The sequence below is a fragment of the Anolis carolinensis genome, chromosome 6 (assembly GCF_035594765.1).
Source record: "Anolis carolinensis isolate JA03-04 chromosome 6, rAnoCar3.1.pri, whole genome shotgun sequence".
NCBI lineage: Eukaryota > Metazoa > Chordata > Lepidosauria > Squamata > Dactyloidae > Anolis > Anolis carolinensis.
Window position 1 is genome coordinate 92,892,746 of NC_085846.1, and position 26,611 is coordinate 92,919,356.

Below are 26,611 nucleotides of genomic sequence, written 5' to 3' on the forward strand. Positions count from 1 at the left end.
CTTTTTATGTGGATTTTTTCTGCTATACACTTTTCAAAATGGATGCATTTTACATCTTTGGCTCCATCCAAATGGCCATGAGTGTGCTTGACAGAATATACAATATTTTAATGGTTATAGAAAACTGTACATATTACAAATGCATGTAGAAATACAGCACAGACACAATTTAGTCAACTGAAAAAATGTATACGAACAATTTACACAATTTTTAAACCACTTCTCTGAATCAAGATACTTCTGATGATAATTAAAGTTCCAAATGGCTTGGGACCTGAATACTTGAGGACTTTCCCTATATGGGTCTCTTATAGGGGACTCCATGCCCCACCAGTAAGGTCAATAGACTATGTCAAGATATGGAAGAGGGCCTACTCAGCCAACCAGCGAATGCTGTCCCCTTGGTGGCCCAATTGGTGCCAACATTTAAATAATTTAGGAACCAAGTTAAAACCTGACAGTTTAGCAATGCCATTAGCCCTCATGAATTCAGCCCAAATATATTTGTATATATAGTTTTTAAAAAATTCCATTTAAAAAATCTGGTGTTGATCCCTCTTACCTCCACCAGTCTTTCAATACGTGAAAATAATCCCTGGTTTCTTGTGGGTCTCATTGTGTTTTTTTTGGCAATGAAGGGCAGTTAGAAGGATGCAGCAATATCTTGGGCATTGTGGCAAGTTCTCAGGATTTGGTTTAGATATATTGTATAAAATTGGCAGGCTTAGCTGGTAAGGATGGTGTTGGTTGTATGGCGGACTTGAGTGGGGCAATTCCTTCTATAGCATTATAGTGTGAATTCACTGGTATAAATAGGAGTTAACAAGGATATATTAAATATTGTGCTTGATTCAACCATAATTAAGTAGAGTTCTCACTTCTCATTTTGTTTTTAACTTGCTTTCATTGATTAAGGTACCCTGGCCTTGTATTTGTATGTTTATCCTTTTCAGTGTTTTCTTCAGCCTTGTTTTTGCTTTGAACTTGTAAATTATTGTGAGTTGAGTGACTTCCCTTTCCCTTTTACCTGCATGGCAACTAGAAAGAGCTATGGCATACTCATTATGTCATAATGTGGAAAAGTCTAATTCGTATGATACAGAATGGTTATTTAATATTTCAAGAAGATCCATGACCCGCTGAAGAAGTAAAGATATATTCGCAAAAGCATTAAGGGAACTTCTGTAGAGATTTTCATTTTTTCCAGATGGTAGATTAAGGAGAGGAGGCCAAGCATGTCATTCATGGGGGAGAGATCTGATTATTATTTATGTTAAACACACAGGAAAATGAAAGAAAAACTGCAGGAGAGCATGGGTGTTGCTTTGGACAGATTCCAGGCATCTGAAAGCAATTGCCATTCATCAGAGTAAAAATATAAATATACATACATCGTGATTCTCTTGGGAATGAATTCATGTTTTCTTCCTTCCATTTCTTTTGGGCTTTTCAATTATTTTGTTGCTTGTTTAGGGGTTTTTGTGCTTCTCAGTTATTTTGCTCAGAAAAAAATGACTGAAAATGTCGCCACATATTTATATGAAGAATGACTGTAAGAAAGTTGGAAGAAATAGGAATGTGGAAGGCATGAATAGAAGAATGCATGAACAGGCCTATTTTATTCCAGTGTAACCAAGATGTGCTGGCAGCATTAACCATGTGTTTAAATCCAAGTGTGACCCATCACATTGGAACAGAAGATGCTGCCAAACACTGGATCCAAATTTAGCTCCTAGCCAGCACTGTAGTACTGATGATGGGAATATGTATTTATTTAAATATTTATATCCCACCCTTTATCATGAAAGTTCGGATTGAAATGCATGTAGAACCATTTCCAACAAGCCTACATAAAAAATGAAATAAAAGCACTTTGAAGGGATAAAAGTATATTTAGCAAATTAAAACAGAACAAAAGATTAAATTTGTTTCTACCATGTATAGATGACCATTTCAAAAATCAATTAAGATCCAAATGTTGTAATAAAAAGCCACATTTTGGCTCAGTGCCACAAAAAGAGGAAAAATGCTGATACTAATTGAAGCTTTATGAGGTAGACTTTCCACGGATGGGGTGACACCGCACAGAAGGCATTTTAATAATATTGTAATAACATAAAATATGTAAAGCCTGCAGAAATTAAAGTAGTCTTCTAAAGAGGCACTGCTGTTTCTGACACATCCCTATATATTGTTTTGCAGCTACACCAACATGAAAACATAATGTAGCATTCATTTCATGACAAGATACAGGTTGTGCTTCCCTTATCCCTTATCAAAATTCTAAATACTTCCAATTCCAAAACTTTCTACATGGGCAATGACTCCTTTCTTTCTGATGGTTCAATGTACATAAACTTTGTTTCATGCACAAATTATATAATATTATGAAGGTGTTGTGAATAAGATATCTATGAATCATATGTGAATTTCATACTTAGACTTAAATTCCCATCTACAAGATATCTCATTATGCATGTATAAAAATCCAGATATTCCAAAATCCCAAAAAATCCAAACTTCTGGTCTCACGCATTTAGGTAAGGGAAACACAACCCATACAGAGAAAAATACAATTTCAGATAAGGATATGCATATTAAAATGTTATAATGAACCAAGTATTTTTGACTTTCAAACTGATCAATTTACTAAGACCAATTTCTAAAAGGCATGTATAAACAAATAAAAATGTTTCAATTAGTTCTTTCTTCATTTAGTTGTCTTTTTTAAAATTTCAGATGGTATTCATACTTTATTACATGACCATTGTAGGACATGCTTTGTCGATAACCTCCTTGTTGATATCCTTGGGGATCTTCTTCTATTTCAAGTAAGTGATTTGTTCAGACTTCTGCCTTCTTTACCTTGGTGACCTGATTGAGATAGTCACAGATAGAGCCACCAATTCACCTCTTGTCTATAAAAATTTTCATTATTAGGTAATAAAGAATGACAACCTACCCAAATGCCAGTTTTCCATATAGTTTGAAAACACCATTAAATGTTGAAAAAGAAGAAGTAAAGGGCAAGAATATCATAAGGGTCACTTTTCACCACAGCTATATGGTGCTCCGAGAATTGTTATTTGGTGTGCTGAGGGATTTGGAATTAGGGTAAATAGTTCATTGCCTTGCTTGTGAGTAGCACTAAATTATTTAAGCTAGTAAAATCAAAAGAACACTGTAAATAGCCCTCCAAAATCTCTTTACATTGGGTGGTTAAACAACAAAGTAATACTTTGCCCCCTCCCCCCAAAAGTAAGTCCATTTCATACTGGGGATTCCAATTAAAGCATGATGAGTTTATGTCCCACTGACGTTATTAAATGTCATTAAATCTGAATCCAGTCCAGCATCTGCATCCTTATAGTTGTAAGTTATTTTATCATTTCAGCTACTGAAGGCTGGCTCAGACATATAATACTGCTATATTCTCTGCCGATAAATCTAGTGAGATAATGGCACAACCATTTTGCGATTAGTTAGAGTACAGATTTGGCTTTGGACTGTGGAAACCTTGAAAAACAGGCCACTTTCTTGATTATATTGGCCACATTCAAATGTTTCTTATACTTGTGGAATCCAAGAAAGAATCCAAACCATGGACACTATGAATCCAAACCTGCCTAACATCTAGGGAAATTCCAAGTCAGTCCTTTTCACTTAGCCGGCTACCCATTTCTACAGGGTTATGTAATTTCCACTTACATGTTCCAAACAGCATTCCTTTTTAGAATGTTGCATGTGGCGCTCATGATAATAATATACAATTATGCAAAAATCAACACTTTTGTTCTATCAACCTATCTTTGTATCTATACTTTGCATATTGAATATATAGTTCTCACACAGAATACAAAGTAAAAGATCCTTTAAAGATTTTCCAGAATGTGTGTAGCTTTAAACAGGTGTAAGAAATCAGGAAAGTTGGGGTTTGCTCCCATGGCTTCAGCACCCGCCATGTGCTTTCCAGCTGCCTCTTACCAGACTGCATTCTTCAGAAAAAGCTGCCAGCATGTGCTTTTTATAAAGTGACATCAGAGTCAAAGCTCTCATTTACAATTTGTGGCGCATATTTTTCAGGAGCCTCAGCTGTCAAAGGATAACGCTGCACAAGAATTTGTTTTTTTCATATGTCCTTAACTCAGTGTTTACACTCGCCCATCTCATTGCTGTAGTGTCTGACCGAGACTTGGTAAAAAACGATCCAGTAAGTATTCCTTTTCTTTACTAAATGAACACTGCTAAGGAAAGAAATGTCATACTGCCACAAAACCTTCCTGAAAATAAGATTATGCTTTTTGTTATTGTTGAATTTTCCAATGAACATGAGCTTACTCTTGAAAACACTAACACAAAGTCAAGTCTGACTCTCTCTGCATAATGTCTTTCAGGACCATGGTTTTATTGGCTATATTAGGGCCTAATGCTAAACCAGGAATCCTATTTTAATCATGCAAATGAACAGTCTGGTGCACACAACCAAAGCACTTCTATTTCAATCACCTTTTTTTTTTTTTTTAGCAACGATTGAAGCAAAACCTGATGAAGTTAATTTCCCATTTCATTGGACCTTGGGATAAATTGATTTGTGCCCAAACAGGCCATGATTGTAAAATAACTTTAAAGTTTGTTGATAATTTATAAATCCTTAGAGACAATAAATATAGTCATGATTTCCAATGTAACACAAAGAAAATATAACATAAACTGTTCCTCATTTGTTTGCATATTATGTACAAGATATGCAAACAAAGAATTGGGCATGTTTAGCCTGTACAAGAGAAGGCTGAGAGGAGACACAATGGTCATGTATACATATGTGAGGGGAAGTCATAGGAAGGGAGGAGCAAGCTTGTTTTCTGCTGCTCTGGAGACGAGGACACGGAAAAATGGCTTCAAATTACAGGAAAGACTATTCCACCTGAACCTTAGGAAGAACTTCCTAACTGTGAGAGCTGTTCAGCAGTGGAACACTCTGCCCTGGAGTGTGCTGTCGCGCCTGGAGCTATAACTCTTAGCAAAAGAGGCATGGACGTGACATATTTCCCCAGGGGATTGCTTCTTGCCATCCTTTAGGGAAACTGGAACTCCCAAGGACCAAAACACTGTAGATAACTCAAAACTGGTTTATTGTTCACAAAAGGTTATCCCTTTAAGGCAATTAGCTGGAAGTTTCAAAGGGGTAAAGGAAAATATACATTACGGTCTTTGGTTATCTTAAGTCCAAGGAGCTCTGCAGCTGAGAAGCTGTTCCAGGTCCCTCTTTCTCAATGGCTGTGAATGCCGGAGTGATCCTCAGCCTCAGTCCAAATGGCCTATGTTTGGAGACCCCGTCTTCCTTTGGTGCCAAAGAACTGATTTGAAGGCGCTTGAGACCTCTCAACGTCGTCCAGGTTGGCCCAGAACATGAAGCATAAGTCTCAAGGGTAAGAACCTCAGAATTGGTGCTGAGAGGTAACTTAATCAAGGGCTTTTAGAGCCAAGTCTCTCTCTCACGTCCATCTGATAGAGAGCTTGATGGTGGAATGAAAAAGGAAACACTGACCCACCCCAGGAAAGGGTGGAGTCAAACAATTGAGCTGAGGGAGCAAATAACTGGTGCAAACAACATTGATTGACGGCTATAAATAACCAATCAGTCCAACTACATTTACAGGGTAAAAAGGCAAAATCAGGCATGATACAATTCAAATCTTGCAACTTACAGTTCCACATATAGATGGCGCCACTTGCGGCGTCACATGGAGTGTGGTGGAGGCTCCTTCTTTGGAGGCTTTTAAGCAGAAGCTGGATGGCCATCTGTCGGGGGTACTTTGAATGTGATTTTTTGTTTCTTGGCAGGGAGTTGGACTGGATGACCCTCGAGGTCTCTTCCAACTCTATGATTCTAAGAGAGTGAAGCAGAATGAATAGGCTGAATCAGGCCCGTAGCCAGGATTTTGATTTGGGGGGGGGGGGGCTGAGTTTGAGTGAGAGAAGATCTATCCTAGCAAACCTTTTGTATCATTATCCCAATACCCCCATGCATATGGGATATATTGAGCATGGTGATCAGATCATGATATGAATAAACATAACAGTTGAAATAATAAATGCAAGGCCTTCTTGCGGACTACCCTGGGAATTTTGGGGGGAGGGGGGGGCTGAAGCCCCTTAAGCCCCCCCATCCCACCCCCCAGCACACACCCCCACCCCCGGCTACATGCCTGGGCTGTATACATCCTTATGCTGACTGTACAATATAAAGAAAGGATTCCTGGCTTAGCATTATTTTCAAGCACAGCCATTGTAAAATGATAATTATGTAGATTTCTACGACACATTATTGGTTGCTGATAATGAATCTCTTTAGAACTTATGAAAGTGTCTGCCCATATGTTGCCATGTTTAGTTATGTTATTTCTATAGATAAATGGCTTGTCTCATTGTTTGATCAATTCAAAAACTTTCATCGTTTTTTTCTGAAAGTATATACTACTCTGTGTAACGATAGATGTATACATGTAACAAACATGAATAGTCATATATATATAAGATTGCACGGTTAGTGCATTTGTTGTATAGATGATTTTGTGTTCAAGATCTGGATGCACATTCATTGATCATTTATAGTGCTGTGACATTTGTAGTCCCATTCTTTACAAGACAAGAGGACCTTGAAAGTACGTAGAGAGGGTTGCCAGCTCTCACAATGTCCTTGTACTGGAAGGCATGAATAGCCTAGAATGATTCTGCCATCTGTGATAGATAAATAACTCTTGTATGGTACAGCTTGCTACATGAAGCTGACGTTGGATTGTGTGACAGCAATGAAAGGTAGAGCATTAAGTTTAGCATGCAGTAAGTTCCAGTAATGAAACCAATAATTTCCATTTTGGAGGATTTAGTAGCAGATTATGTGAGTGACCAGTTTTTGAGAATCTGGGGAGCCACAGTGGCAAAAAAAATGAAATTGGCTAAATCGCATCAGATTACCTGGTACTGTATAACAAGACAGCTCTTTCACTGTTACTGGTCATGCTGACTGGAAAATTCTGGATGGTATGATTTTTTAAAAGTTTTTTCACATTCTGTTCCTAAAGTATGAGTTTATTAGTATCTCAAGTTCAAAACCTGTCAAGATTTCCATAAAAATGCTGATTTCTACCACTCTGCATCGGTCTTTGTCTTTTCCTTCATCAGAAACACCTTTTCTTTCATTTGAAACAGACATGCTGCTCCCCCACCAAGAAGAACACAATGGTGAAATTTATAGTAGAAATGACATGCAAACAGCAGTAAAATTGTCAAGTAGGGTCACAATTGAAATGAGTATGTCATTGTAAATCAACTTAAACGCAGATATGAGAATGTTTGTGAGAAGAGAAAAGAATGATGACATTTGTCTTGTTAGACAACATTAAAAAAATCTTGTGTGATTTATGGAACAAAGGAGAAAAGGGGGGTACTTTGAGGGAGCCACAAAAAGGAATGCAAGGAATATAACAGAAAATAGTGCTGCAGGGTCAGAAATGTGTGGCTTAAAAAAAAAGGCAAATACATTTTCAGTTGCTCAGAAATAAGCTTTTACCATGTTGGTTTATTTTTCATGACATGACTCACAAATATCTCTTTCAGCACTTTCATTTTTGTCAAGACTGTGGCTGAATCCTAAGTACCCCTTGGGGAAAAACTGAGAGCCCTGTCTGACCTTACATTTGCTCCAGTGGTCTAAAGATTCTATATCTTTTCTTTCCTTCCTTTTCCCCTTTTTTTCTTTCATTTTCGGTTGCACATAGCTAATTCTGAACGTCTTGAAAGTAGCCCGCTGCAGTCCTAAAGGGAAGCCAGGGCTAAGTCAAATCCCTGAATAATTCAGGTCACCATTTCTGGCACTGCTTTCACCTGCAATTTATCTGCAGAAATTTTCAGTGCATGGAACTGTAAGTCTTGATGCCCGCCAAGCAATATTCAGACATCTATAACTGATTGGGAATTGAGATCTACATATTCCCAGTTTTTTTTTATGACACATTCTCGTCATATCTATAGGGCCTCTGTGTGATATTTTGCATGGTGGATCAAGACTGCTTACAAACCCCAAGACAGAAGGAAGCTGGAAAACTTTATGTTGTCATTTTTTCAGAAATTCACAGTTGCCTTCTTGACTGTACAGACCATGGGCTGCCTAGAAGCACTGTTACTACCAAATATTCACAGAATTCGACTAAGGGCCTCCTACACTACACTAAAACACGAGAGGAAGTGAGTTAAAGCAACCCGATTCCTCTCGGGTTTCAGTTCCCACCCCTCACCCAAAACCCATACTTTCTGAGGAGGGATGGCCAGATGGCATTCCTGGTTAAACAAAAGTTGACCGGGGATGCCATCTATCCCCCCTCCAGCCCCCATTTCAGGTCAAGAACTTACCAGAGAAGCCTGACAGTAGCACCTACAGTCCTCATTCTCCATCTTTTTAATTCCTACATGAAGCCATTGGATAAAGACATAAAAGGATTTAGAGTGAAGTGTTACTACGAGTATTCTGATGACAACAAGTTCTAATTCTATGTGTAATTTCACCACAGGAGACCAATACTGAAGCCATATTTGGATTCAGTTATGGAGTCTATGAGCCCCTAAACTGAAGCCAGGTCTTTACACGTTAGCAGCAGAAAATGGATAGAAAGCCAGTTTAATCACGGTTGTCATCTTCCTGACTTGAAGTAAACCTCATTGCATTCATTGGGATTTATTTCTCAAACAAGAATGGTCTTCAGAGTTTTGCACATTGGATCCTGTTGTCATCCATCCTACCTTATGCCATTGCTGGGGGGGGGGGGGGGGAGTAGTATTTTCTTACCTTTTTGCTTTTGTTGCAAAAAATAATAATAAACCCTATCACAGTCAATATGGGGGAATTACCACTGCCAACTCTAGGAGGAATCTTTTTTCCAGATTTGGGGCTTCTCTGTAAAATGTTGGGATTAGAATCCTTTGGGCCTTTGGATGGCTGTTTCAAATGCTCATTCCCCTCCCCCCCCCCCCCCAAAAAAAACCTAACTCAAATCTATATTACAACAGTCCAACATGACAATACTGTCTTTGTTTTTTTGTAATGTTGTCACAAAGTGAGTCATCCAATTTAGGGAACTGTTCTGATGGAAGGAAACAAAGATGCCTTAATGGATTCAAGGAATCTATAAATCACTGAATAGAATTTGTGGTCAGTGTTTTGAAGATCAGAACATTTAATAAGACAAAGAGCAGACTGACCTGGATTGCATTACATTTGTTCTTGTGCCTTTATCGAGGCAACACTTTTTCGCAATTTGTCTCTATTAGTCTTTCCATTTGGATCTATCTTGATTTGCCTCTGCCATTAAAATGGTGCGATCAGCCTTCTAGCACCTTATCCTGTTTTAAATATTTACCAAAAACCATAAATATAATTTTCAATTAGGGATGTGGAAAAAATCTTGAAAGCTGACAAGGATATGAGTTTTAAAGGCCACTTTAGTATATTCACTGTATTTTAATTCTGTTTTTACCACACTTGTACTATTTAATTGTTTTTTTTAACTTTTGTACTGCTCTTTTTAAACTGTCTAGTGTGGATAGATGTTAGCCATCTTGAGTCCCCATAGGTAGAAAGATGGGATATAAATAAAGATAATATTTTATCCTTATTTTATCTGTGAGACCAAGCTTTTGGCCCATCCTAAGATATGAGTTGATATGACCTGATGGATTCTGTGAATTAATATTAAATCAAACACAGACTGGCTCTGACTTTGGCTTGAAACTGCCCCTGTTGTAATGGTCACATGGTTTTAATTGTTTAAATTTGATTTGGATACTGGCTTTTAATTGTGTTTTATGTTTGGTTTTACTACATGTTGTATTATATGTGGCATTTAATTCTGCCATTGTGTAAGACTACTCTGGGTCACTCTGGGGGAGAAGAGCAGTATTTAAATTAAATAAATGAATGAATAATGAGGAGGAAGAGGAGATTTGGTCAAAAGTGTTAAATCACACCTGCAATTAATTCCACAAGCTTTGATTTAAGTTGGTATGTAAAGGCTACAGGCAATATGCAAATATAAAACTGATCTTATTCAATATTATATCATATATGTGTTATCCTTTAGCAATTTTGTAATACAGTAGAGTCTCACTTATCCAGTATTCGCTTATCCAACGTTCTGGATTATCCAACGCATTTTTGTAGTCAATGTTTTCAATACATCATGATATTTTGGTGCTAAATTCGTAAATACAGTAATTACTACATAGCATTACTGCATATTGAACTACTTTTTCTGTCAAATTTGTTGTCTAACGTGATGTTTTGGTGCTTAATTTGTAAAATCATAACCTAATTTGATGTTTAATAGGCTTCTCCTTAATCTCTCCTTATTATCCAACATATTCGCTTATCCAACGTTCTGCCGGCCCATTTATGTTGGATAAGTGAGACTCTACTGTATATCCCTTGTGTAAGAATAAGGACATCCATACTTAGCATATATTATGAGACCTGAGATATTAAGAGTATACATACATCAAAACACATTAGACGTTTTGTCTAAGAAAATATTATAATTTCAGCATCTTGAAATGCATCTCCTTTTTCTCTCGAAACAAACTGTGTCATCAGAGCAAAACAGCCTGATGAGGAGTCTCTATCTTTCATGAAAGATCTCTCCTCCAACACTAGAGCAATCCAACAAACTTGAGAGGGAAACACATAGTTTCCACCATTTGTGCCAAAAAGAATCTGCCCAAAACTATATATGTTCTCTTTGTTTAGCTATACACACCTGGAACAGACAGCAAATAAAAAGAACACTCTGCTTGAACAAAAAGGTGAAACATCAATTCAGTCTTGAAATGTTCATAGTTATAAAATGTGTACATATAAGATATGAACAGAAGATAGTCTCAAAAATATATGACATCTGTCTGATACCAACAAAATAATATAATTACATTGCAGTAAAGGGTGAAATGCATTTTCTTATTTACGGCACAAGGGTCAACAGAACCAGAATTCACATTCTTACTCATAATATTCTATGTAGTCCAAGAAGCCAAGGAATATCTTATACAGAGCACTGTATAGTGACTTTTCAGTAGGATGATTATATTTCCATTTTTCTTTATTGTATTGACATGCTTACTTAATGCCCTTTGATGACTCATAGAGAGACAGAATGGTTAGTGGTTTGAATATCTGGAGCCCAGGATTCAAATTCCCTGCTCAGACATGAAAGCCCACTGGGTTACGTTTAGTAATGCACACTCTCAGCCTCAGAAAAAGGCAAAGACCAACCCCACCCCAAACAAATCAGAAATGACTTGAAGGCACACATAACAATACAAATCCTTTCAACTGCTTCTTTTTGATGATCTAATTTAGATTAGGTAGCAAAAATGCCCAGTCGGCACACCCTTCCTATAGTAAATAGAAGTAACCAATTATAAACCTACTTTAGTTCATCAAAATTGTGAGTTTGTGTCTTCATGAGAAATCTGTTTCTTTGGATCAAAACATGGAGAATCACGGGCTGACAGAGTATTCTAAGAGGTGTAGCCCAAAACTTTTGCAAACTTCACTTCCATAATGTGGAAATTAAGACATTTTCTCAATGAACTTTCTCTGATTACGCCTATGTGTTGTATTTGCTAAAGCTACATGGACAAAGAGAGTGGGCATATTTGTCTTTTTTGATATTTAGGAGAATATCAGTCAGTTGTTATTTGGTTCTTTGATAAGTAGGAAAAAATGAAACAGTTGACCCAGGACTAAACAAAGTGCTGAATGTGGTGTAAGATGTGCCTTTAAAAATAGTAATAAGACAGCCACTTCATCTGTGATTTCAGATCAAAGCCTCCCACATGAATCAAGTTTTCAGTGAGTCAAAGCTAAGCTGTGATCCCATGAATATCAAACAGTTACTTCTGGAAAAAAACTGTGTTGTGACAACATCTGTTGAGAGACAAAGGAAAATTAAGTGAACATCTGAGGATTTTTTCCCTTTCATTTCCAGTGTTCCCTCAACCTGATATTATCCAGATATCTCAGAAAAAAATGCTCCTCACCAAATACCATTATGTTAACTGGGACTAATGAGAGTTGGAGTACAAAATATCTGTAGGATGTCATCCTAGAACCAATCTAAATCGATATAGGAGATAGAATTCATTACTTTGGGTAGCAGACTAAAACTAAGAGTGGATTCATCACTAACATGGAAACCACCAGCCACCATTGATTCAGGGAGGTTTCTATATAATACAGAGCTTTCATTACACGAAAAACTAGGAATGCATAGGAATCAACTCAGCAGATGGCGGCAGAATTTAAATCAGAAAGCAAGTGATTGCTATAAATGACTAGGAATATAGAAATATAGATAACATGCCCAGAATGTAATATAGGAAATGTAATAAAACCAGGTGTTCCAGCAGCTTCCAATCTATATGATCAACACACTATGAAGATTGACAGGAGGCAAAAATCAACACCCTGCATTCTCATGGCAAGTGTTGTTTCAGCCCCAAACAAATTCACCTATTTGGTAGGCTATATTGAACTTAATGCTCTCAAAATATTTCCTTGGAGTAGCTCCTTCAAAGTTCATACTAAAACTCAGAAGTAAAATTCCAGTTCCGACTGAAGTATAAAGTTCAGACTAAAACTCTATAGAATATAGTTGGTCCTCCTTTCCCATGGATTCTGAATTCATAGATTCCACCACCCAAGCTTCGGATATTTTTTAAAACAAAAACAAACATTGATTTTGCCATTTTACTATGCCATTGTATATAATTAAACCTGCACATTCACGAATTTTGTTATCAACTGGATGTCCCATAACCAAACCGCAGTGGATACCAAAAACCCAATGGATACCACTTCACGATGTGACTAAAATAACAAATCCTTTGACACTAAATAATGAATGGGAATAATTCTCTTACCATACTCGGAGTACCAGCCTTTTAACAATAGTAGAAAGACACAGGTTTCAAACTAATCAGTCAAGTTGTAAATCACAAGTATCCAGTTAAAGTACCACTGTACTTTTAGAACGAGTAAAATATTTTTCTACTGCACTAGACACAGCTGCACCATAAACCATAAGAATGCACAATATATATTATATCACCAATTTTTATATCAGATGCCAAATTCTAAATCCAACTGTGGTGTCCAGTATGCCAGAAACATCAGTTGCTGGCTGTGGGGTTCTGAGAATTTCAGTCCAAGAACTTGGTCAGACCTTTGATGAGCCATTTTCCAGGCTGAAGCTAAGATCTGCTGCATGTTTCTAGCTGGCATCCTGCCATATCCTAGCTTGCAGCCATCTGGTCTACACTATGACAGTATTAATAGCAAAGGACAGAGTATCGGCATGCTCTGTCTAGTATGCACCACAAGAAAAAAGCCACATACATTTGACTGATAAACATATCCGCCCCCAGTCAACAGGTCCATGGAATGAATAAATACAGTTTGAGCTACTCATGTAATATGCCACTCACAGATGACAGATGTATTCCTTTAAGATTTGAATGTCTTTCTTCTGGCATTTTTCTGGAGCAATCTGCTGTCAATCAAGCACAAGCAATTTTTGTTTTCAAATGAAAGTCAATATTGAGTTTATAGTATCTGTTTATTGACAGGTGGGGGGGGGGGGGGTTAAGATACAGACGTGCTTTGGTTGGAAATGTACAATGTGCCAGGTCTGTCAATCACAGCAATGCTCAACAGGCCATGGGATCAATAAGAATAGAAAAGTGTTGAACTCAGGCACCAGCTGAGAGGTTTATTCAGCACATAAGGAACAAGCTGTAGAACATATTGACCCAATGATTGAGGAAGATTTAGATGTCTTAATGAAGACGTTTGCCACTCTAAGGGACATCTGGATTTTTGTCTTCTTCTTACACATTGTTTTCCATTTTAATTTGTAAAAGAAAGCATCTAAGGTTCAGAACTGTTCCAAAGGCATCACTTCAGAAATAGGATATCCATTTTACATTATCCCAAAATGTATGCAGGCTGATTGTGGATATTCAGTGGTGAAGGAAATGTACTGCAGTACTTATCTTTGAAGACAAACTTCCTTATTATCTGGCCCCACATACTGATGTTCTTACATCAATATGTTAAATTAATACTTGGGTCCCTAATTAGACGTTTCCTCTATATACCACTGCCAGAATCCTAAATCAGCTACTTAAGTTTGTGTAACTAAGTAACCACTCCCCAGCTCACCTTAAGACTAACCTCCAAATGGGCTAAAGTATTTCTGTTCTGCTTCCAATTGGGGGCCAGGAAGGATGTTTTCATCTCCCTCCTGCCAATGAACCATGTTGTGACATGGAGTTGCAACTGAGGTCCTGCTTCTGATTGTCACAGCTTCCTCACAGGAAGCAGGCAGAAATGTCACCCTCCTTGCTCCCTGGTTAAAAGCTGAACAGGCCTCCTTCACCTCCTTCAGCACTTAGTGTGTAGAGCAGTGGTTCCCAACCTGTGGTCTATGGACCACCAATGGTCCCCAAGAACTAAAATATGGTCTGCGACCTCACAGTTCCTATGTCATTGCAATGAGAGTGACTGGTCTTACGAAACCCTCATAGTGTCGAGGCAACGGGGATGTCGGGAGAGAAGAGGCTAACTACCCATGAAAGGCACGACAACAAGCCTCCTGACTTCTGCTTCTCCTCCTCCCTCCCCCTGAGAGGAACCATTCCATGTGGTGCCTGGAAGCAGGGGTGCCTTGGTGTTTTCATTTTAGGCCTGTTTCTGGGGTTATTTGGGGTGCTGATTCAGAAAATTGCATTGGATGGACCATATCAACTCTAGATTATTAAATATGACATTCTTTGGGCAAGCAGATGGCAACTATTGGATGGCATCTATTCTGTATCAGAAACTAGAGCTGATGTGGTCTATCCAATGCAATTTTCTGAATCAGCACATCAAGTAACCAAACTGAATCTAAAGTTGACCAAAAAGTGATCGTAACCCTTTTGGTACTAATGTTGGAGAGTGGTCCCTGATCAAAGTGGTCCCTGGTCAAAAAAAGGTTGGGAACCACTGGCAGAAGAAGCAGAGACTTGTTGAAACTCCCATTAATGAGACTTGGTGGGACTATACTTGTGTTGTGTTGTGGTCATGTGTGAAGATTAACCTGGCATAGGAACATAGAAAGATGTACAAGATGTAAATTAAAATATTCCAAAATTAAGGATGGGGCTAAATCCAGACACTTGTGGTTTCAGATCTCTCAGATAAGGGATACCCATCCTGTATTATGTCAAGCCAGAAATCTATCTTGTTTAACATTTTGTTTCAGAGAGCCAGATGAGTCAATGTGCCTAAGGACATTTTGAATTCTCATCCTAAATGAGTGCTCCAATGTTTTCATGCCAGTTAAAGTGAAACATAGCCATATCATTGTGTAAATGAGGTGAACAAATAATCTGGCATGAGAAACTGGTATAAAATTCTGTTTTATGCTCCCACATGTTGTGTGTATGGTTTTTTTAAAATACAAGTTACATTTGTTAATATGGAAATTGGGATTAGTATCCTTAAATTTCATTACTTCATATTTTAAAAAGAAACCTGTATATATCATGCCATACAATGCTCAGTCACCAGTAATTTTTTGGGAAATAACCTTACATAATTCTAGAATTTTATTCTGGGTATTGAAATACAACACTACTTAATGCTTAGTGTGAAAAGGTTAGTGTGACCTTATTTGGGGGGGGGGGGGGGTTAGCTAATATCCTTCCAAGATATAGTTGAAGTTCAGGTCTACTGATTTCTTGATTTTGCAAGCCACCAAACTGGAAAAATATTCAGAAGTGTGTGTTGCTGATTGCAGCTTGTGGAATTTTGGCTCTCTGCACTTGATGTCTAGTGGTTTAGAAGAATATTTTATTCTGTATGTCTGATTTATTAGTCCTTCACTGTCGGTGACAGAATCTGAAAGATTCCAACAAAAGTGGGGAATCCTTTGGAACTGAGTAATGATATATTTGGTTGCTTGCTTACCTACAGTAGGAACACTGTCGTCTGTCCAAAGTCTATCTATAGTTTAATGTTTTCCCTTTGTCTGACAGGTGAGCTGCAAAGTGCTTCAGTTTTTCCACCAATACATGATGGGCTGTAACTACTTCTGGATGCTTTGTGAAGGCATTTATCTTCATACTCTCATAGTGGTGGCGGTTTTTGCTGAAGAGCAACGTTTGCACTGGTATTACCTCTTGGGTTGGGGTATGTGTGTTTTCCCCATTCAATTTCCCCAATGCCTCTGGTTAATGCTTTGAAATGTTTATCATGCCCAGTTCCTAGGATCTTAAAAGTGTTCCACTTGACAAAACAAATCAATTATTGGGCCAGTTCCATGTGGGATCTTAAAGCTTAGTATTTCTATTTCACACTTTAAAAATATCAGCTGTATTTTTAAAAGGCATGGAGAACTTTTGCCTTCTCTCATTACAAGACTTTTCAATCACTGCGCACAATAATAAGGATTTCTGAGAGTTGGATTCCGAAACATCTAAAGAGCCCAACATTCAAAACCCTTAGTTGAAGGGGGGAAGTGAAATCACCCAAAAATTGGCTCATACTACATAAAATATGGAAATTTTTTATATTAAGTTAACACAATTTGCTTGTTTGTTTGCTGCATTTCTCCCAGAGCAAGATCCAATGACACCACACAATATCACTTCTTTTTGTCTCCTACCGTTTATTGTATAGTCACCTTCATTTTTCCTTGGCCATTCCTGAGAAAACCACAGTGGAGCCATTTTGAAAGGATGAGATATGCTTAATGCTTAATTTAAATGATTCTGATTTAGATTTTTTGGCCAGTACATTTGTTTTAAAAAGTTGGTTTGCGAAAAAAGATCTCACATCTGTTCTGAAGCATGGGAAATATTGGTATTTTGTTCTCCCTTAACAGCCACAAGCATAGTAATGCTTCCCTGGCTGCTTAGGGGGCTACTACTATCTTCCCAACTAGGCTGCCAGTCAGGCTATAAAAACACACACGCACACCAATACAGAAAACATTCATGAATTGTGCATATCATTAACTAGGCTGATATGCACTATGGCAAAATGAAACCTTTCCACTCAATTTTTTTTCATGTTAACGCCAAGATACTTCACTTTAATCCCTTGAGATTATAACCGACTTAATCTTGGGTCTAGCACATAATTGTGATGAGAGTACCAACCTCATGAATTTAACATGAATCAGTATCTGAAAAAGCTAATCAGGAAACGAACCAAATGAACTACCTGTATTTTATCAAGCTGATGCATTAAAATGCAAAATTGTACCCTTCTGCCATACTTCTCTTGCAAACCAAGTATTCCTTTCAATGGTGAAGGTTTGATATTAACATGTTTGCATATACAGTTTGCATTCAGTAGAAATAAAAGTATTCTGTGTAAGAAGCAGGAGTTATCTGCCTTATCTGTAGCTGATATTTGAAGTGCCTCTAAGAAGCGTTCTATAAGATTTTCACAGGGTGCTCCAGTATCATAAACACTAATACTATGTCAGACATCACTACAGAGCCGGTCCAACAATGAGGCAAATTAAGCTGTCACTTGGGGTGCAAAACATACGGGAGCGCAGTTGAGCAGTTGAGACGACTTTTTCTGTTGATTTCTTGTAAAACATGATGTTTTGGTGCTTAATTTGTAAAATTTTAATGTAATTTGATGTTGAATAGGCTTTTCCTTAATCCCTCCTTATTATCCAACATTTTCGCATATCCAACGCTTTTATTTTTCAGTGATTGGTTGGGGGGGGGGGGACACAAATTTCTGTTCGCCTACACTTGAAAAATACCTAGGGCTGGCTCTGCATCACTATATAGCATAATGCCAATACATTTGGAATTTTGTAACTGGCTGCAAAAGTTCATTACAGAATGAAATAATTCTGCTCAGGTTTTTCTCATCAAAAGCAAATTCTAGGTTTAAAATATTGATAGGGCAGTTGTCTAGTGTTTACATGTCTTCTGGGAAGTGTGCCCAGGTGGCCAGTTGGATTGTGATGTGCATCTGGATCTAACCAATTCTACCATGCATTCTCAAATCAATGTTCTTCTGATAAATTTAACTTTAAGATACAGTTGTTTCAAGCCCTTATGGGAGAACACAGATCTCCTTACCTACAGATTAAAGTACAGTAGAGAAAGATATATGTTTATTTGGGCAATAAGACTACACTATGGTTACCAATAGTGGAAATGCACCACAAAGTGCCTTTAAGTCTCACACTTACCTCTCCTCTTTCCCCCCTAAGTCATTGGTTCTCAACCTGTGGGTCCCCAGATGTTTTGGCCTACAACTCCCAAAAATCCCAGCCAGTTCACCAGCTGTTAGGATTTCTGGGAGTTGAAGGCCAAAATATCTGGAGACCCACAGATTGAGAACCACTGCCCTAAATAAACAAGAAGTGCTACTGATCCATTTTAGAAATAACCATGATTACTCTGATTTGTTCTGACTATTATTAAAACAAACCAGGATCCAACAATAGTTAGAACAGACCATATACATGTAAATATTCTTAATCTCAATCAGCCGAGTGTGCAAATGTGTTCAATGACTGGCTAAGCACAACACAGGTTAATATAATTAACTGGAAAATTAATTTTTTGTATTAGAAACAACTGATGACTATAACCATCCTTTTAAAATGTTCTAACGTTCAGAACATGTTATAAGTATTTAGTAGTTTATAGCTATGAACATGATAACAGAATACAGTAGCTCAAATTTGCAAGAGAATTACACTAAAATGTGAATACCAAGTTAAAAAGAAAGGGAAATAAATAACGAGAAAAGTATTCTCTGCACCTGTACACCAAATGTTATTGAAATTATTCTGGAATATGTTCAGAAAGCTGTCACTTGAACAGAATTCTTCTCTGACATTCATTTTAATTTATTTTGGCACTTCAGGCAGCTTACCTAAATGAAAGGAATGATTTTACTGCACAAAATTATATTCAGCAGGGACGTTTGCCAGTATTTTGTTTTAAAAATAATGGCACACATCAATCTTCAGTTTCATGACCTGCTTCAGACAGCACTAATATCTCTAATACTGAAAAGGCATATTCTTCACTATGTGGTTGATGGAGATCCAATAAGTAGACAGAGTCTAAATGACCTTGTCATTGAGAGAGTTTATAGACAAATAGGAAAAACATTTATTTGGGAAGGAAATAAGAAATGAAGCGAAGCTGAGGAGATGGACAATAGCTCAGTGGTAAAGATTGTACATAAAAGAGTCCAAGTTTTAATACTCTGGCATCTCATTTTAAAAAGATTCCATAGTAGATTATGGGGGGGGGGGGGGGGGAACTGTCTGAGATTCTCATTTCATCAAAGAAAAATTCAAAGCTAGACAATTCTTCTAGAATTTTGAAATAGAGTTCAGCCTGTGTGGTTAGCAATAAGAAATGCCCAGAATATTTTGAGGATACCTAGCAAATTCAAGTATAATTGTGGAACCTGACTTGAAAACATTACATTAAACATAACATCTGGGTGATTCTGGGACTTGCAATCCAAAAAGGTATTTTTCCCCGAGCTAGCAGATGAGTTCTTCCTGTTCCTCTAAAATCTATTCTGTAGAATTAATGCAGTTTGGCACTACTTGAACTGCCATGGGTCAATGCTGAGGAATCCTAGAATTTGTAGTTTGATGAGATACGAGCACTATCTGGCAGAGAAATATTAAACACCTTTTTAAAGACTACACCTTTTATGATTCCATAGCATTGAGCCATGGCAGGTCAAGTAATATCAAAATGCATTAATTCTTCCGAAGCCACTACCCTTTGGAAATTTTATGGCGCCGTCACTTTACATGGCTTAAGGCTGTTGATTCTTTATCATTGGCACTTATTCTTTACAAAAGATTAGCTTCAGTCTAGGTAGCATAAAATACATTCAAAAATAAGATGTAATCTGATATGTTTATAATTACCTGTTCTAGGGTTTCCTTTAGTGCCAGCATCAATTCATGCTGTGGCAAGAACCAAATACTTTAATGACAAGTGAGTATCATTCCTGATTTCTTATATATAGTTTTACTTGGCGTTTTTGAAAATGTCACTCTTTTAATACATTCTTTCCTGCTTCCAGCTGCTGGATTAGTGTTGATACCCACTTGCTGTATGTTGTCCATGGGCCTGTGATGGCAGCTTTACTGGTGAGAATATTACTTGCTGTTTGATTAAGTGTGCTTTACTATTTTCATTTCTCCTCCGTTTATTTATTCAGTCTTATTGCCAAGATTTTTGTCTAGTTTTTATGCATGACATCCAAGGCAACAAATAAGGACAGACTGACTGACTGGCAAACAGAGAGAAAAGATAAATAGAAAGATAAATATACAGAAAGAGTCACCAGGTAGCAGTCATGCCAACTCTGCATTCACCATAGGCCACCAGAAATAGAAAGATAAACGTATAACTAGATAGTGAGATGGTTAAACAGACAAATAATAGGAAGAGAGAAAGAGAAGCAATCATATTAATATTCTCTATCCACAAATCCTGCTTAAGATACCACCCCATTCCATCCTCTACCTCCATCTCTACATGTCCTCTCTTCATAAGTGAAACGTTTGCCCACTTAGAACTTGGTCATCATTTCGGTTGAAGGCTGTTGGGAGCTATTGTCCCAAAAAGTTACTTTTCTAAACACAGAGTTTCTACAGAAAACTTCTGTGTTATGGCACTGGAGAAATATCTCTCTCTCTTGGATTTGCTGGTTGTGGTTTTGGAATTATGATTCCTAGCATAGTATGATTTGAAGATGTGAATAGTTGGGATCCTAAGTTCTCTGATTTGCTTCCAAAAGAGCTTAAAATTATGCCAACCTTAGCATCAGTGGAAAAATGAAATTAAAACATGAGATATGAATAATAAAAACAACAGGAAGGAACAGCTAAAAAAAGAAGCTCTTTATCACCATGATGACAGTAACCAAGGTTTATGAAGCACCCGTGGATACATTGTGTATCTTCCTCTCCATCCACCATAGGATTGCTCTGTCTTTCCTGAAGATCTACTGTAGGGAAAAGGCATGGTAGAAAGGACTGAAAATCGGAGTTCGGATCATAGGGCTAATTTTTCCTTATAGAGGGTGTTTTCTTCTTCTTTTAACATGGGGGACCATCTTCAAAGGGCTTCTCCCATCTGCAGTCTAAAGTAATGCAGTCAAGAAATTATCTATGGACAAATAACCTGAATTTTGTGAACACTCATCCACATCTGCCTGAAATGGAACTGTCAGATGTAATGTTGTCATTTTCTAGTTGAGTAAAAGGTTATTTCAACTCAACCTTGGTGGTTGGTTTATTTGAACGAACAAAGCATTTATCTTTATTTCTGAATAAAATTACAGTTCAGTGTTCTGGTTTATCATGGGCTCATACAATGTTTCTGGAAGTTCAGAATTGTTGGACAAATTCACTGCGTTCAAGTTTTATGGGAAAGATTATCCGGAGGCTTGGGGAGGGATGCTATCAGTATGCTGATAACACCTAAATATTACGTCTCCATGCCTTCCAAAAACAGCTTTAGCTAAGAATAGTGTGTCTCCTTTGAATGAATACCTGAAGGAGGTAATGGCCTGGATGTGGAGAAACAAATTGAAACTGAATCCAGACAAGACAGAGTTGCTTGCCATTAAGGGTTGAAACCTGAGGTGGAGATGTGTATATACAGTTTGCTTTACATATACAGTTTGCATTCAATGGAGTTGCACCCCCCCCCCCCAATTCGCAGCTTGGGAGTGCGCTTGGGTCTGTCTCTCCAAATGTCAGCCCAAGTTGATGCGACAGTCAGGAGTACTTACTACCAGCTTTGGTTGATACTCCAGCTTCCTAGAATATGAGAACCTAAAGATGGTAGTGCATACGCTAGTAACCTCAAGGTTGAACCTCTGCAGTGCACTTTACATTGGGCTATCTCTGTACCAAGTTCGGAAGCTCCAATTAATTCAAAACACAGCAACAAGATTGGTTACAGGAACATCCAGGAGTGAGCATATTACATCCATACTAAAGTCACTCCACTCACTGGGTGCCAATTAGTTTTCGGCCAAAGTACAAGATGTTGGTTTTGACCTTTAAATCCTTACATGGTTTGGGTCCAGGTTACTTATAGGATCGCATTCTCCCATACAATCCACCCTGAACACTTAGGTTCCCTGGGGGGCAACTACTCCAGTCTACTACAACCCGAATAGCAACTGTCACCCAGAGGAAATTTTCATTAGCTGCCTCTAGACTATGGAGTGATCTGCTGGAAGAGATTCAACAGCTAGATTGGGTATTGGGTGGCAACCTGTGCTGGACGGGGTTGCAATTTTAATCTGTATTTTATCAGTTTATTTATTAATTAAAATAGACGTACATTTATAAGTGTTTGTTGTGTACAGAATAATATTTCCCAGCTATCAGTGTTTCATTAGTACAAATAAAAGCATTGGTTAATTTTAATGCTGTGTTGTATGTTTTTTTAATGCTGTTTATCTCCTGTTTTCTCCAGAGAGCTCTTAGCAACAACATGTCTCCTCCTCTCAGCCTGGGAATGTGGTGAGCCACTGCCTCCCCAGTCTGAGAGGAGGACCCTCCCTCCAGATGCCAAAATACTACACCACACAATTGTAGCCCCATGTTAACTGTCATAACTCATCCTGTGGAATCCTTGGGTTTGTAGTTTAGTAAGGCACAAGAGCTCTCTGACTGTATTCTAAATTTCCTCCCTGTCAATCCTTAGATTCTATAGGATGGACCCATGGCAATTAAATTTCATGGTTCTGTAATATGAATAAATGCCCGGATTTTTATCTGCTGGATAAAACAGATGTACATTTATGTTAATATCTGGATGAATGCTGCATGGTTGGCAAAGATGTCTCAGTATTAACATTGCAGAAAGTCAGCAGAGGATGTTATGAGGTCTATATTGTTGATTGCTTCACCTAATGGTAGCATAAGTGCCTATTTTGCCATGACTCTAGAATGGCTGTCCATAGAGATGCCATCTCTCTTCTGTAGAAGACATCACTCTCAAGAGACCATCCACAATGCAGAATTAGAGCATTTTAACTTCCATAGGTCCATCCTGTAGAATCCAGGAATTTGTAGTTTGTTGTTCCCAGACCACTCAGAGATAGATAAATGCCTTACAAAATTACAAATCATAAAATTCTGTAACATTGTCAGTTAATGGAGTATCATACTGCTATAACTTTGCTGTGTGGATGCAGCCAGCCCTTGAGGAGTCATCTTGACCAGGAATATATCTGGTCATGAGCCATTTGGGATAAGCACACTTGCCGTGTACAGAATTGTCTTTTAGCTCCCTTCTGTAAATTTTTGGGGGCTTTATATGCATAGCTATTTAAATGAGAAATATACAAACCAACACCCTACAAAGACTATGACCTTTGTCCACAGACATAGCCATCATCTGTTTGTAAGAACAAATGCTCTGTTGATGCGCAAAATGTAAATGGCAAAAAGTAGCTCAACCTGTCTTCACAAATTAAATTTCCCATTGCCCAACAGAAGTTAATGTCTTTTAAAGATAATAATTTGTTTGGGGAAAAAGTTGCTCATTGCATGAGAGCTTCAGAAGCAATCTGGCATGAGAACAACACAAGATCATTTTCATTTTATGAAAGCAAGTTCCTGTCTTTAATGTCATACTCAATTGTATCTTCTGGATGGGAATACCTTGCATGCTCTTTGTCCTCTCCAGAACTACAACCATTTCAAGATTTATTGCAACAGTCTAATTCCCTTCCTTATAATAAAGATCAGAAATGGAGGATGATACGCAAATCTTTTCCTCCCTATTTTTAAGAACCTTTTCCCCAAGATACATGCTATAGTCCCACTCAAAAATAAAGCCATATTTTCAAGAATGATCTTAATCATTGTGTGGAAAAATGTATGATGATTGTTTGGCTTCATACTCTGCTCTTTACTATCTGGCTTACACATTACTGTACTTTGCAAAGTGTATATCAATACTGAGTTTAGTACACAACAAAGGAGAGGTGCATTGGGACTAAAGCAGGCCTTAGATGATCTTTTCAGAGATTCTTTCTCAAACTTTCTCCATCAAATGTGGGATAGGGAGCAAAAATACATTTGCTGATACCTTAACTTCACATCACATCTCTCATATCCCAACATCACAGTTTCCATGCATTTGGGGTTGAACTTCTAATGCACAAGGCATCAGATAATGACAATGGTATGGTCCATTCCAAAGCAACAGCAAACCTGCTGATGTTATTTTCACGTATCTATCTCATTAATCTTCTATACGCATCTCTCGGGTCTTTCAGTCAGCTCCATGTTTGAATATGATTAATTTTTATATTTTTGTTCTACTATATGTGATAATAAATGAATGACTGAATGAATGGTGCAACAATGACAATAATAATGAATGGCTTCTTTTTTCCAGGTCAATTTTTTCTTCTTGCTCAACATCGTACGCGTCTTGGTAACAAAACTGAGAGACACCCATCGGGCTGAGTCCAACATGTACATGAAAGCCGTCAGAGCCACTTTAATCCTTGTGCCCTTATTAGGAATACAGTTTGTCATTATTCCCTGGAGGCCAGAAAACAAACTTGCTGGCGAAGTCTATGATTATATCATGCATATTTTAATGCATTACCAGGTATGGGTCTATAACAGTGATTATGATTTTTGGTGATGTAGTTGCGGGTAGGTTTCCTTTGGCAGATGACTCTTTTCCCAGGAAACACAGCTGACTTCAGCTAATGGATTAGTGCCACTTAAATCAATGGGAGTAAGTCAGCTTTGCACCAGCTTAATTGATTTGCTGGTTGGTATTTTCTAGATAGATGATCTATGCTTAAAATATCTGAGTCTCATTTCCTGTTCTTAAGCTAAAATGCTAAGCAGTAAGCACACTTGAATAGGAACAAAACTCAATTGGGGGCAACTGACATAAGAGTAAACCACACTGAGAGTGAGACTTATACTTTCCAAAAGGAATAGAATCACACAAAATCAGCATAATACGTGGCAGCATATTACTATTCTGCACTTAAAATGCTTTCACACAAAGTCGAATCCCAACATACTAAAAATATAAAAAAGTAAAACTAGTGAAAAAGAGAAAAAGCTAATTTAAAATGATGTTCATTGGCATATGACTATTTTTTTTCAAGGAATACACGTGCTTCTTAGCATCTAGTTTAATTTCAAATTTCTGATTCAACGTGTGTAGGCCTTACCTTTTCCTTTCTTTGTCTTGATTTCAATAGGGCTCCTAAGTTTAGAACTAGCGCATGTTAATCTGTCTATTCTATTCCATACCCGTTTATCTGAATGTCAAACAGGCCATAGAGATATCAACATCCTACATGGTTTACATGGGCAACTGTTACTGGAGCCAATTCTTCCAATTTGGAGAATTGTTTGGGTCTTTAAAGATTTTTCTAGTTAAATATTTATGAACATTAAGTACATGTGTGTGTGTGTGTGTGTGTGTGTGTGCAAAATAGAAAAAAAATGTTGCCTGAAATTACATAACATTACTGTTTCATTAAATATTGTTAAAATTCATTAATATTCCTCCACATTATTTATTTATTTATTTATTTATTTACAGTATTTATATTCCACCCTTCTCACCCCGAAGGGGACTCAGGGCGGATTACAATGAACACATATATGGCAAACATTCAATGCCAACAGGCAAACAACATATATAGACAGACACAGAGGCATTTAAAAATTTTTTCCCCAGCTTCACGAATCCGGCCACAGGGGGAGCTGTTGCTTCACTGTCCACTAGTGACTGTACTTCCTCATTCCTTTCCTCGTGTTTTGCTGGCAGTTTTATGATGTTGTAAATTAGTTAAATTAGCCTCCCACATAAAGCGTACCTAAATTTCCCTAATTGACAGATGCAACTGTCTTTCGGGGCTGCATAGGTCAACAGCAAGCCGGGCTATTTAATGGTCGGGGGCTTAACCTGACCCGGGCTTCGAACTCATGACCCCTCGGTCAGTAGTGATTTATTGCAGCTGGTTACTAGCCAGCTGCGCCACAGCCTGGTTTTAAAAACCCTCTCATGCTTGAATAATTACTGTTAAATCTATACTTTTGGATAAATGAACCTTAAATGTACATAAACTGGCTTTAATCAACATTGTATTGCATACAATATTGACCGCTATTATAACATAACATGATCTAAACAGGCAATGATATCTACTGTCCATTTAACTATGGTTCATTGATTCCTTTCTCATTGTACTGCTTATAGTCTTTTCTCATTGATGGGTGTTGGTTTTGCAAAAAAAAAAAAAACCTTCTGGAGGGTTTTCAAGGAGGCAAAAAGAAAAAAAATGGTTGGGAAGTCATATGTAGTCTATGGAACACATTGTCAACCCATGGTTTGCATAATTTTTGGCATTCCATTTGGCATACATTGCACAGAAATGCTGTGTGTATGTGTCTAAAGGTACTTGCTGTCCTTATGCACTCCACAGTCAGTA

General features: G+C 37.7%; 1 protein-coding gene across 3 annotated transcripts in view; it reads left to right on the plus strand.

Moving 5' to 3' along the window:
• calcr (calcitonin receptor) overlaps positions 1–26,611 on the plus strand; it is a 138,550-nt gene that overhangs the window by 96,063 nt on the left and 15,876 nt on the right. For all 3 annotated transcript variants that reach the window (XM_062983984.1, XM_008112528.3, XM_003222109.4), the window contains 6 exons: positions 2,740–2,831; positions 4,084–4,210; positions 16,132–16,285; positions 20,043–20,103; positions 20,192–20,258; positions 24,541–24,759. In XM_062983984.1, the coding sequence (XP_062840054.1) occupies positions 2,740–2,831; positions 4,084–4,210; positions 16,132–16,285; positions 20,043–20,103; positions 20,192–20,258; positions 24,541–24,759 (720 nt within the window). The remainder of the gene's footprint in view (positions 1–2,739; positions 2,832–4,083; positions 4,211–16,131; positions 16,286–20,042; positions 20,104–20,191; positions 20,259–24,540; positions 24,760–26,611) is intronic.